Source organism: Lithobates pipiens, unplaced genomic scaffold, assembly GCF_037356315.1.
Source record: "Lithobates pipiens isolate NorthernLeopardFrog02 unplaced genomic scaffold, aLitPip1_a1.2 Scaffold_8, whole genome shotgun sequence".
NCBI lineage: Eukaryota > Metazoa > Chordata > Amphibia > Anura > Ranidae > Lithobates > Lithobates pipiens.
In genome coordinates this window covers 6,026,689-6,038,765 of record NW_027507903.1, presented here as the reverse complement: position 1 = coordinate 6,038,765, position 12,077 = coordinate 6,026,689, and the positions used below count along the sequence as shown (strand labels likewise).

The 12,077-nt window shown below is 43.1% G+C and overlaps 1 protein-coding gene across 1 annotated transcript in view; it reads left to right on the top strand.

Annotated features, from left to right (window-relative positions):
* PIAS1 (protein inhibitor of activated STAT 1) overlaps nucleotides 1-12,077 on the top strand; it is a gene marked incomplete at its 5' end in the record, with an annotated part of 42,451 nt that overhangs the window by 17,095 nt on the left and 13,279 nt on the right. The window contains 1 exon segment of the mRNA XM_077469060.1: nucleotides 11,841-11,971. Within this exon segment, the coding sequence (XP_077325186.1) occupies nucleotides 11,841-11,971 (131 nt within the window).

Sequence of the window (12,077 nt, the reverse complement as noted above, 5' to 3'; positions counted from 1 at the left end):
AAAAAAAAACTTACATTTAAATGCCCGTCAATGCAGCCTTATCAGTGTGCATCTGCAGCTTTGTCCATCATTGCAGAATGATCAGTGTCATTTTGCAGCTTGCCCAGCGCTGTTTGCAGCCTTGCAGAGTGTTATTTGCAGCTTGCCAGTGTCATTTGCAGCTTGCCCAGCGCCGTTTGCAGCCTTGTTCATGTTTTAAATATCCCGCCGCTGAGACAGACCGAGCGAGCGCCGCCGAAAAAGACCGAGCCGTCTGCTCGCCTCCGCTCGTAGTCCCGCCTCCCTGCTGTTTCTGGAGCGAGCGCTGCCGAAAAAGACCGAGCCGACTGTACTGTGTATTTGGCTCGGCTCGCAGTCCCGCCCAGAGACTGCTTTGTCTTTTTTGGCGGCGCTCTGTCTTTTAGACTCAGACAGTGGGGATCAGCATATAACATGCACCCACGACTTTCCCCGACTTTAAGGGGGTAAAAGTGCGTGTTATACGCCGATAAATGCGGTAAATCTGATCACTTTTGTTGCTGTCACAAGGAAAACCTCCCTTGTGATTACAGGCAGTGGCAGGTACTCTTTTTATGGAGGGATTGGGGCTCTAAAAGACCCCAAATCTCTCTGAGATCTCTTTTGCACTCAAGTATTCAGATCGCCAAAAACTGCGATTCTAAATACTTTTTTTTTTAATCTGCGCCATTGGCAGCCGAGTAAACCAGAAATGAGGTTGCTTTTGAGATTTTACATCGGAGACCCAATTGCACCAAACTGAGCTTTGTAGGGGGTCTCAGCCTTGCCAGTGAATTTGTCAGCTGGTGGCTCAGGTCTCCTGGTGGGGCGGGAGGCCCAGAAAGAGCAGCGGGGTGTGGGTCCCCCCCAACCCCCCCCCCCTTTCAGATAACAGCTGAGTGACTTTTAGCCGCATCGATTATCACTAAAGAGCCAACCGCCGGCGCAATACACGTAATAACTCCTTCAAGCCATGAATGTAAATTTGTGTACGGTCGGTGTGAAGGGGATAAAACCGGGGAAGAATGATCAGAGATTGGAATATAGCAAATGGTTTGTGATATGGTAATGACTACCAAAGAATAAACAGTTTATAGGTGAACTCAAACACTAGATACGAACAATGTTGTGGAAAACAATGGTGCGTGTGTTCTAAAAAACATTAAGCATATAAAACAGTCATAACATTGTGTATAGTGCATAATTCTTATATAACCCCTCCCACTACCTGGAGTACCTCAGTTTTTTTGGTGTTGGTCATGAGTAAAGATGTGCTGTGCTCCTCTGGAGCAATCCTTGCTGGGGTTAGCCATGCAGCCAGATCCATTCAAAGTGTCTTTTAGGTCGAATTGAATGGTACCCGGGCCTCATATCTGAAGAAACGAGGTCTTGCCTGTAACGCTTCTCTTTTTAGAGAGCTGGACCCCAGATCCTTTACTTTTTGGTATTAAGGCCATAAAGTTTTTACTGGCGGTGGTGCTATTATAGGTCAGGGATTGTGGGTTTCCTCGAGGATCCCCAGCTCCTGAAGGTTTAACAGAACCCACCGTGAAGGGTGAAGATTGGGTCTGTTGATTTACCACAGAAAACCCTGCGGTGGGAAAGGTAAGTGGAGTTTTCTAAGAAATTAAGTGTTGTCATGCCTGTGTCACCACTGGGGGCTGTATTGAGCACTCACCATCTCATGCTTCTCAGAAAGTCCACCTCGTGTCTAGGAAGTAGCAGTTTCTTCTTCTTCTGGCCAAGCAGCGGACCTCCAGTAAGTCTGGGGGTGGTTCCCTCTGCCTATCAGATGCCCCCCCCCCTGTTCTGTTTTTTTTTTTTCTTCCCCCTCTTCTGGGGGGGGGGGGGAGCACCGAAATAATAAACATATATATTTTTATTTATCTTTTTTATGAAAAGCGTGAACGGCACACCACTCGGTGCATTCCAGGAGAACTGCTACAGTCACACGGAAGAACCATCTAAAAAAAGATGGCATCTTCCCCTGAGAGTAATATGGCTGGTCAGAATGAGCCATCAAGAGGGGCAAGTGTTGCAGCTGCTCTTAACACTGCAGCCCCTGTGTATATTACTAAGGAGTTTTTTTTGTTTTTTCAACCATTTTAAGTTTGGAGCAAAAAATTGATGCTTTAATTGAATTGCATCCCAGAGTGGGACTAAGCGCAGCAGGTCACCGTCCATCACTCAGGACCCTCCTGCTGAGGAACAAGGAGCGAGAGATGACAAATTTCTTTCAAAGGACCGGGAAGAGGCTGAAGTCTCCTCTTCCGAAGAACCTGATGCGGAAGTGTCAGGTTCGCAGGAGAGATTGTTGGTACAGTCTCTCACTGAATTGGTCCACTCCACATTTTTACTGCCAATAACGCAGTGAGTCAATCAGCCCACTTCTGGTTTGGGTTCACTAATGCCTCCCCAATCTGTTCATTCTTTTCCTAGCCATTCATGGCTAAGGAAGCTAATGTATTCTGAGTGGGAGCACCCAGATAAACTGTTATTGGCGACGATCTGGATAAGTGTATCCAAAGAATTTTGCCTCGAGGCAGTCAACGGCTTCCACCCTCAGGTTCAAGAGGTAAACCACGGGATCAGTCCCTGGGGGAAGAAACCCACAAAACAGAATTCTAAAGCCTCCTTATAAAGGTGTACCCTCGCTCGAGTTGGGGGAAGGCTTCTACAGTGTTTTTTGGTTTTGTTTTTTTTGTTTTTTTAAGGTCTGGCAGGAACATTGTCAAGACAGATGGGTGACTTCCTCAATTTCTCTAGGTTACAAACTAGAGTTCCGACCGAGTGTTTCCTTGTGGCGTCAATCAACATCAAGGATGCTCATCTCCGTGTGCCATTTTTTTTCCCCACCCACCAGAAATTTCTATGCTTTGAGGTAGAAAATCTTCATTTCCAGTTTGTAGCTCTGCCTTTCCTGGCTCCTTTAGCCATGCTAAGGGCTCAAGGAATGATGATACTGGCCTACTTAGATGATCTACTCTTTATAGATCAATAGGTAGCCCGCTTAAACCAAACCTTGGTCACAGCAGTCAGCTACCTGGAATACCTAGGTTGGCTTCTCAACCTAGAGAAATCCTCCTTAAAACCATCAAGGAGATTGCAGTACTTGGGGCTCATCATAGATACAGTCCGAAGAGGGTGTTTTTGCACCAGGAAAGGATCAGTTACATAAAGGAACTGATTCAGTTGGTCAAAACAAAGAAGAATCCTTCTATTCGACTTTGCATGAAATTGTTGGGAAAGATGGTGGCTTCTTTCGAGGTCGTTCCTTATGCACAGTTTCATTCAAGACTGCTGCAAAACAGTATCCTGCCAACTTTGAACAAGAAGGTCCAACCGCTGGACTTCCCGATGCGTTTATCCCCCAATGTGTGGCAGAGTCTCAATTGGTTGATATCCAAGAATCTTCAAAAAGGGAAATCCTTTCTACCAGTTACCTGTTAGGTGGTAACAGATGCTAGCCGCCTGGGCTGAGGAGTAGTCCTGAAAGAAGCATCTCTCCAAGGGAAATGGTCCAAATCAGAGATAACTTTGCCCATCAATATTCTAGAGATTCAGGCAGTACGCCTGGCCCTGGAGGCCTGGACGTCCAGTCTACAGAATTGTCCTGTCAGAATCAAATCTGACAATGCCACAGCGGTGGCCTAGTGGGCACGAGAAGTCATGCGGCCCAAAAAGAGGTTAATCATATTCATTCTTGGGCATAAAACATTCCTTGCCTATCGGCAATTTTCATTCCAGGGATCGAGAGTTGGCAAGCGGACTACTTGATTCACCAACAATTGTTCCCGGGGGAATGGTCCCTTCATCCCGACATCTCTGTCAATGTGTCAAAAATGGAGGGGTTCCGAACATGGAACATCTGTTGGTGTCCAGGTTCAACAAGATCAACAACTTTGTGTCAAGGACAAGGGATCTGATGGCATACAGAACAGATGCCTTGGCCTTTCCGTGGGATCAGTTTTCACTGATCTATGCGTTCCCTCCTGTTCTTCTTCCATGTCTTCTTCGCAGGATCAAGCAAGAAGGGAAGGAGGTGATTCTGGTGGCCCCAGCATGGCCCAGGAGATCTTGGTTTGCCGAGATCATAAAGATGGCGGTAGAGGACCCTTGGACCCTCCACTGTGGCCAGACCTTTTCTCGCAAGGTCCGTTATTCCGTCCTACCTTACAAACTCTCTAAATTTATCGGTTTGGCTATTGAGACCCACATTCTAAAGGACCGTGTGCTGTCAAGTTTTTACTTTGGAGGCCGGCTTCCTAGCATTAACCAGAGTCATATACTATAAAGTCTGGAAGGCATGTGTCTCCTCATGTGAATCCAGGTTTTGGCACCCAAGAAAATGTAATGGGTAGGATCCTTGAATTCCTACAGATGGTATTAGAAATGAAGTTGGCCTTGAGTACTATCAAGGGCCAGGTGTCGTCCTTATCTGTATTTTTATTTTATTTTTTTCCCAACGACCACTTGCTTCTCACTCTCTAGTTCGTAACTTTATTCAGAGGCTAACGTGGATTAATCCCCCAGTTAGGCCACCCCTGAACCCTTGGGACTTAAATTTAATCCTGTCAGCTTTACGAAAACAGCCTTTTGAAGCCAATTCGAGATATTCCCTTGGTCATCTTGACCATAAAAATAATTTTCTTGGTTGCCATATCTTCAAGAAGCGTATCAGAGTTGGCTCCTCTTTCTTGTAAAGAGCCATATTTTATTTTTCTTAAGGATAAGGTTATATTGCGGCCTCATCTTAATTTCCTACCGAAGGTAGTGTCAGGTTTCCATTTAAACCAGGATATTGTTCTGCCTTCATTTTTTCCAGAACCTCGTTCTGTGGAAGAAAAGTCACTACATTCTCTTCATGTGGGGAGAGTGGTCAAGGTCCATTTGAAAGTAACTGCTCCCTCTTCACAGGAGGCGGTCCTGTGTACGATAACTGTGGTCTCCGCGGTGGGTTTGCCGCGATATCAGTTATCGGCGGCGGGAGAGGTGCCACCCCCGCTCTCCCGTGCCCTCCGTCGGTAGCGGCGGAGGCGATCGGGTCCTCTTCATAGCCGGGTATGGAGCCGAGTGAGCCTAAGATGGCCCCCACTCGTCTCTATACCATAGGAGGGCGGAAGTAACGTCAAAACGTCACTTCCGCCCATACCTCTTAAAGGTATATTTTTTTTTTTTCAATGTCATTTTTTTAAAATGACTTTTTTTTTTTTTTTTATTTATTTATTTTTTTTTTTAATTGCATTTAAGTCCAAATATGAGATCTGAGGACTTTTTGACCCCAGATCTCATATTTAAGAGGACCTGTCATGCTTTTTTTTTTTCTATTACAAGGGATGTTTACATTCCTTGTAATAGGAATAAAAGTGATCCATTAATATATATATATATATATATATATATATATATATATATATATATATATATATATATATATATATATATATATATATATATATATATATATATATATATATATATATATATATATATATATATTTCTTTTTAGTGTAAAATAAATAAGAAAAAAAATTTAAACCCCCATCCCGACGAGCTTGCGCACAGAAGCGAACACATACGTGAGTAGCGCCCGCATATGAAAACGGTGGGAAAACCACACGTGAGGTATCCAATCAATCGGTAGAGCGAGAGCAAAAATTCTAGCCCTAGATCTCCTCTGTAACGCAAAACATGCAACCTGTAGAATTTTTTAAATGTCGCTTATGGAGATTTTTGAGTGTAAAAGTTTGACGCCATTCCATGAGCGGGTGCAATTTTGAAGCGTGACATGTTGTTGGTATCAATTTACTCTGCGTAACATTATCTTTCATAATATTAAAAAAGATTGGGCTAAACTTACTGTTGTCTTATTTTTTATTTAATTTTTTTTTAATTAAAAAAAAGTGCGCTTGTAAGATCGCTGCGCAAATACGGTGTGAAAAAAAGTATTGCAATGACCGCCGTTTTATTCTCTAGGGTGTTAGAAAAAAAATATATAATGTTTGGGGGTTCTAAGTAATTTTCTAGCAAAAAAACTGTTTTAAACATGTAAACGCCAAATCTGAAAGAGGCCTGGTCCTTAAGTGGGTAAAAAGGAAAATTCCTCCTTTTCATATTAAAGTGCACTCCACCAGGGCGGTTAGTGCTTCCTGGGCAGTGCATCACCAAGCCTCCATGGCTCAGATCTGCAAGGCTGCAACTTGATCTTCAATCCATATATGCAAAAAAGGAGGGGAATTTTGGGACTTTAAATGAAGCACAAGTATGTGCCTCCATCCCGGTAATCGGTACGTAATAGAGGAAGTTTGGGACTTTAAAATGAAGCACTTGGATAATGGAGGTAGGTTTTAACCATATTAAAAAAAAAAAATTTTTTATTGATTGTTCAGTAACAGATCATAAAAAATAATAAAGATCAAATTCATAAAGTATATAGGTGTAAGTACAGTAGAAGCATGATATATAGTATTCACATATAGCAGCACATAGTAGTAATAAATAAAATAATTGGGTAGTATGGCATGGTAGTGCCTATGACAGCAAAACCGACATCAGCAAGTACATCCACATAATAGATATGCATCCACTAGATGTAAAACAAAAATAAATTTAGTATATAGTTAAAAAAGTAAATTCATAATAAAATAAATATAGTTCCGTATAAAGTATAGCTGGGACATCATTTCAAAAGCTTGACGCGTTTCGTGGGTGTCTCCCCACTCATCAGGAGCTGATGCGACCAAAAAATTCCTATGGAATAGAATAAAAAATAATATAATATACTAACCATATAAATATAAATTAATGGGGATTTAATGCGTGTAAATGGTTAGCCAGGGCAGACTCGCCAATCTGGATGGAAAGTGCAGTGTGCGGCAGTGGGCGTAGGGTGGGCCATGGGCAAGATCCCTCCCCGGGAACTGAGGCGGCATAGGCATAGACATGGATGCGATATCAGGCAAAACCAAAAAGATACAGCAGTGTTGAAGAGTATAAGATATGGAGTGTGTGGCAATTGTTGAAAACAACATATCTAAAAACAAAATGTTAATAGTATGTATGATTAATGAAAATAATGTGATGCGAAAGTAATTTAAAATTGATAGTGACCCTCAAAGGGTACAGAGAGAGTGCTGGCCATAAGGCAAGTATATACTATGTAGTAAGTATATGCAGATGAATGTAAACAGTGAATGGTGTGCAAAATTAAAAATAATGTAATAGTGTGAAAGAAAGTGTGAGTGTGCAGGTTAACAAAAAGTGAAGAAAATTGATGAAGGGGTGTACATAGACCATGATAGACAAGGAGAGTGACAGAATTACCAGTCAGCAAAAAAAAAAAAAAAGGTGTGAGTAGTAGGAGGAAAAAAAAAAAAATTCAATCCATATATTTACCAGATTCTATCAAGTAGATGTAAAAGGTCATGAGGATATCTCCTTTTGGCGCAGTGTACTGCAGGCAGCAGTATAAGTCCTAGTCTTAGTGCCCTACTCTTGTTGTCTCCCTCTCTTCAGTTGGCATTGCTATGGGACATCCCACAAGTAACTACTATGGCTCCCATGATGTACGATAAGAAAATAGGATTTCTTTAGAACGGCTTACCTGTAACTTCCTTTTCTTTTGAAGTACATCACGGGACACGGAGGTCCCTCCCTTCTTGGTATACACGTGTATTGTTTTGCTACAAAACTGAGGCACACCCAGTAGTGGGAGGGGTTATCTAGGGAGTGCACTTTTTCTCTTGGGGTGTGCCAGTGTCCGTCACCTGAAGGTGGCCTATAACCCACATAGTAACTACTATGGCTCCGTGTCCCATGATGTACGTCAAAGAAAAGGATTTTACAGGTAAACTGTTATAAATCCTATTTTTGAGGAGTGTCAGTCACCCAGAAATGTGCTCAACCCAAAAGTGATCACAATTTGCAAATCCAAATGCTCAATCCACCACTATTGGGGGAATATAACAAAAAGTCCATATGGTGAGAAGTCGGTTAACTGCAACCACCACCTTCAGGTGAAATGGCTGCTCACCCTACAAACTGACCAAAAGGCCAAGATGCGCTTTAAAATGGGCAATGTAGTCTTCAAATCCCAATCCCTTCCATAAAGAAAGCTTTACCTTTCTAGATCCACACTTCACTCCACCGATCTCTCTGCAGAATTTACACTGGATCCTTGCCTCCCATCTCCGGTAGCACTCAGAATACAGACATTCCTAGCGTAATATTGCCAAGTATAAAACAAATTTATTAAAATATTCCAATTTGCTCACATTAAAGTGGTTGTAAACCCTTACAACACACTTTGACCTACAGGTAAGCCTAGATTAAGGCTTACCTGTAGGTCCAAGAAATGTCTCCTAAACCTATACTGTTTAGGAGATATTTGCCCGAAGACGGGCACCACTGTCTATGGCGCACTGAGCGCGGGATTTCCAACGACGGAGCTGCCGCGCGTGTCGGCTCCTGTGCACATGCGCGGGAGTGACGTCATCGCGGCTTCGCCGAATGACAGCGGCAGAGCTGCGAGACCCCACCGAGAAGATGGATGCGCTGGACTACAGGGGACAGCGGTGACTTCGCTGGCTCCTGTGTCAGGTAAGTGACACATAATGGACTACTATGCGATACATAGTAGTCCATTATGCTTTGCCTTTGCAGGGAATGAAAGAGGAAGTAAACCCATCAGGGTTTACTTCCTCTTTAAGAACAAATATAATTTTGTAAAGTATCAATATAAAACTAGCCATGTCACCACCTCGCTGCACTTCCGTATACTGGAGTCACTGGCTTCGACGCATTGCGTCACTCGTCACCTGACTTCAGGGACATCCCTTGGTGTTTCCTGAACTAATTTTATGAATATAAAGTCTCAAGTTCAAGTAATTTCACTTGACTAAATATAAATAGTTTTAATATGTAAGAAATATATTTTACAAGGAATATATAGTGTATTGGTGTATAACATACACACTTTCACCCTGAAAATCAGGTGCAAATAGTGTGTGTGTGTGTGTGTGTGTGTTAGTGTTCTATGCCGATTCTGCAATTTGGGCTGCCTAGGAGGGAATGGGCAGGGGCGGCGGAACGAGCACCATCAGATTACATACCGCGAGAATCTCCTGTTTACTTGGCGGCCTCTGTAATAGGAATTCCCATCTCCTGGGCCAGCATTGTACAAGTGCTCTGTCTATCATAGAAGCTAGTCCAGGAGGCGGGGCTTTGTATTAGAGGCTACCGAGTAAACGGGAGATTCTTGATGTATGTAATCTGACGGCGCTCGTCCCACCCCCCCCCCCCCCCTCCCTCCCTCCCTGTCCCTTCCGAGGCAGCAGTAATCTGAGGTGAGGCTGCAGATGAGCATTGATCAGGCTGCATTCATTCATGGCAATGGTGAGTCTGCAAATGGGCAATGGTGAGTCTGCAAATGGGCATTGGGCAATTGTGAGGCTGCAGATGGGCATTGTTCAAGCTGCATTGATGGGCACAGACTCTTATTTTGCTTTAAAGTTCTTTACTTAAAGTTGAAGTTTTTTTTTTTTTTTTTTCCTGAAACTTCCCTCCTAAAATGAAGGTGCGTGTTATATGCCAATAAATACGATAACTGCTAACAAAGCGGTAAAGGCCGAAACTGTAAAGAAACCACTACGGTGCATAAGGCTGCATTCATGCACACATGGTCACAGGGCAGAATCGCCGCATTTCCGCCCCGTAATTTCAAATGGTGGCAAAAAAGCGGGAACCGTTTGCAATGCCAATCGCAGTGCAATTGTGTGGTAAATCACGGCAAATTGTGACGCTGTTGCCTAAAAGAAGCTTCTGTTCCCTTTTGAGCGACAAGCGCCACGATTGCAGTGTGATTTACTATGCAACAATTGCACAAAAATCGTGTTGCGATTGGGGTACCATTAGAAGTAATGGCATCGCAAATGCGTCCCGTGTTTGGCAGCCATTTGAAATCGTCGGGTGGAATCACAGAGATTCCATCTGCCGTGATCGTGTGATTACAGCTGAATAGTGTACAGTGACACTGTTGCAAAATGTTTAGGGCATAAAAGACTTAGTGCCTCGAGGTACTATGCTGGTGGTATTGAGTATTCCACCATTCTAGGTTTGTTTCTAAATACCACTTGTCACCTGCAGACAATGCAACTGTATCTGAGCTAGATGTGTATGTAAGGCATTGCGAAAGTGCAGCGACCGTTACACAATGCAGTATTGCCTAATTTCAATATGCATCCGTGGCCAAACTTTTTTTAGTGACTCGAATATTAATTTTCACAAAGTCTGTTGCCTCTGTTTTTATGATGGCAATTTGCATATACTACAGAATGTTATGAAAAATGATCAGATTAATTGCAAAGTCCCTCTTTGCCATGAAAATAAACCTTTCCACTGCATTTCAGTCCTGCCACCAAAGGACCTGCTGACATGTCAGTGATTCTCTCGTTAGCACAGGTGTCAGTGTTGACGAGGACAAGGCTGGAAATCATTCTTTAATGCTGAGAGCATAACAGACTGGAAGCCTTTAAAAGGAGGGTGGTGCTTGATATCATTGTTCTTCCTCTGTTAACCATGGTTACCTGCAAGGAAATGCATGCAGTCGTCATTGCTTTGCACAAAAAGGGATTCGTAGGCAAGGATATTGCTGCTACTAAGATTGCACCTAAAATCAACCATTTACCAGATTCTCAAGAACTTCGAGAGGGGTTCAGTTGTTAAGAAGGCTTTGGGGGGTCCCAAGAAAGTCCTGCAAGCGCCAGGACCGTCTCCTAAATTTGATTCAGCTGCGAAATGGAGCACCGCCAGTGCAGAGCTTGCTCAGGAATGGCAGATGAGTAATTCTGCATGCACAGGGAGGAGAAGAATTTTGGAGGATGGCCTGGTGTCAAGAAGGACAGCAAAGAAGCCACTTCTCTCCAGGAAAAACATCAAGGGCTGAGTGATATTCTGCAAAAGTTGCGGGGATTGGACTGCTGAGGACTGGGGTAAAGTAATTTACTCTGAATCCCCTTTACGACTGTTTTGAGCATCTGGAAAATCCTCTTCTGGAGAAGAAAAGGTGAGCCTGTCTCATGCCGACAGTAAAGAATCCTGAGACCATTCATAGGTGGGGTGGCTTCTCAGCCAAGGCAGTGGGCTCACTCACAATTTTGCCTAAGAACACCGCCATAAATAAAGAATGGTACAAAAACATCCTCTGAGAGCAACTTCTTCCAACCATCCAAGAACAGTTTGAGGAACAATGTCTATTTTTCCAGCATGATGGAGCACCTTGCCATAAGGCACAAGTGATAACTAAGTGGCTTTGGGAGCAAAGCATCGAAATTTTGGGTCCATGGCCAGGAAGCTCCCCAGATCTTACTCCCATTGAGGACTTGTGCTCAATCCTGAAGAGGCGGGTGAACAAAAATCTCCACAAATTCTCACAAACTCCAAGCATTGATTATGCAAGAATGGGGGGCGGCCGTCAGTCGGGATGTGGGCCAGAAGTTGATTGCCAGCATGCCAGAGGGAATTGCAGAGGTCTTGAAAAAGAAGGGTCAACACTGAAAATATTGACTCTTTCCATAAACTTCATGTCCTTGTCAATAAAAGCTTTTAACGCTTCTGAAATGCTCGTAATTATACTTCAATATATCATAGTAACTTCTGACAAAAATTTCTAAAAACACGGAGGCCTCATTTTTTGTGAAAATAAAATATTTGTCATTCTCAAAACCTGTGGCCACGGCTGTATAATTCTGTCTTGAAGAATGTTTGTTTTTTGTTTTTTTGTTTTTTCGGTCTCTCCAGCTAGTTGAGTATAAGAAGTGTAACTAGAATCTGATGCTCTTTTCCAGCCTCTTTATGGAAATTCTAAAGTGTTGTACAGACTGTGATGAAATCCAGTTCAAAGAAGATGGCTCCTGGTCACCTATGCGGTCAAAGAAAGATGTGCAGGAAGTAAAAAGTTCGTGTAATGGAGTAGACAGTGAGTATACCGGTAATTCACACTTGGGCTGTGTATTTTATGGGACTTGTAGCAAGATGGTCTTCCTTATTGCACTGCTGTCATTGTATCTTACTATTCCTAAAAC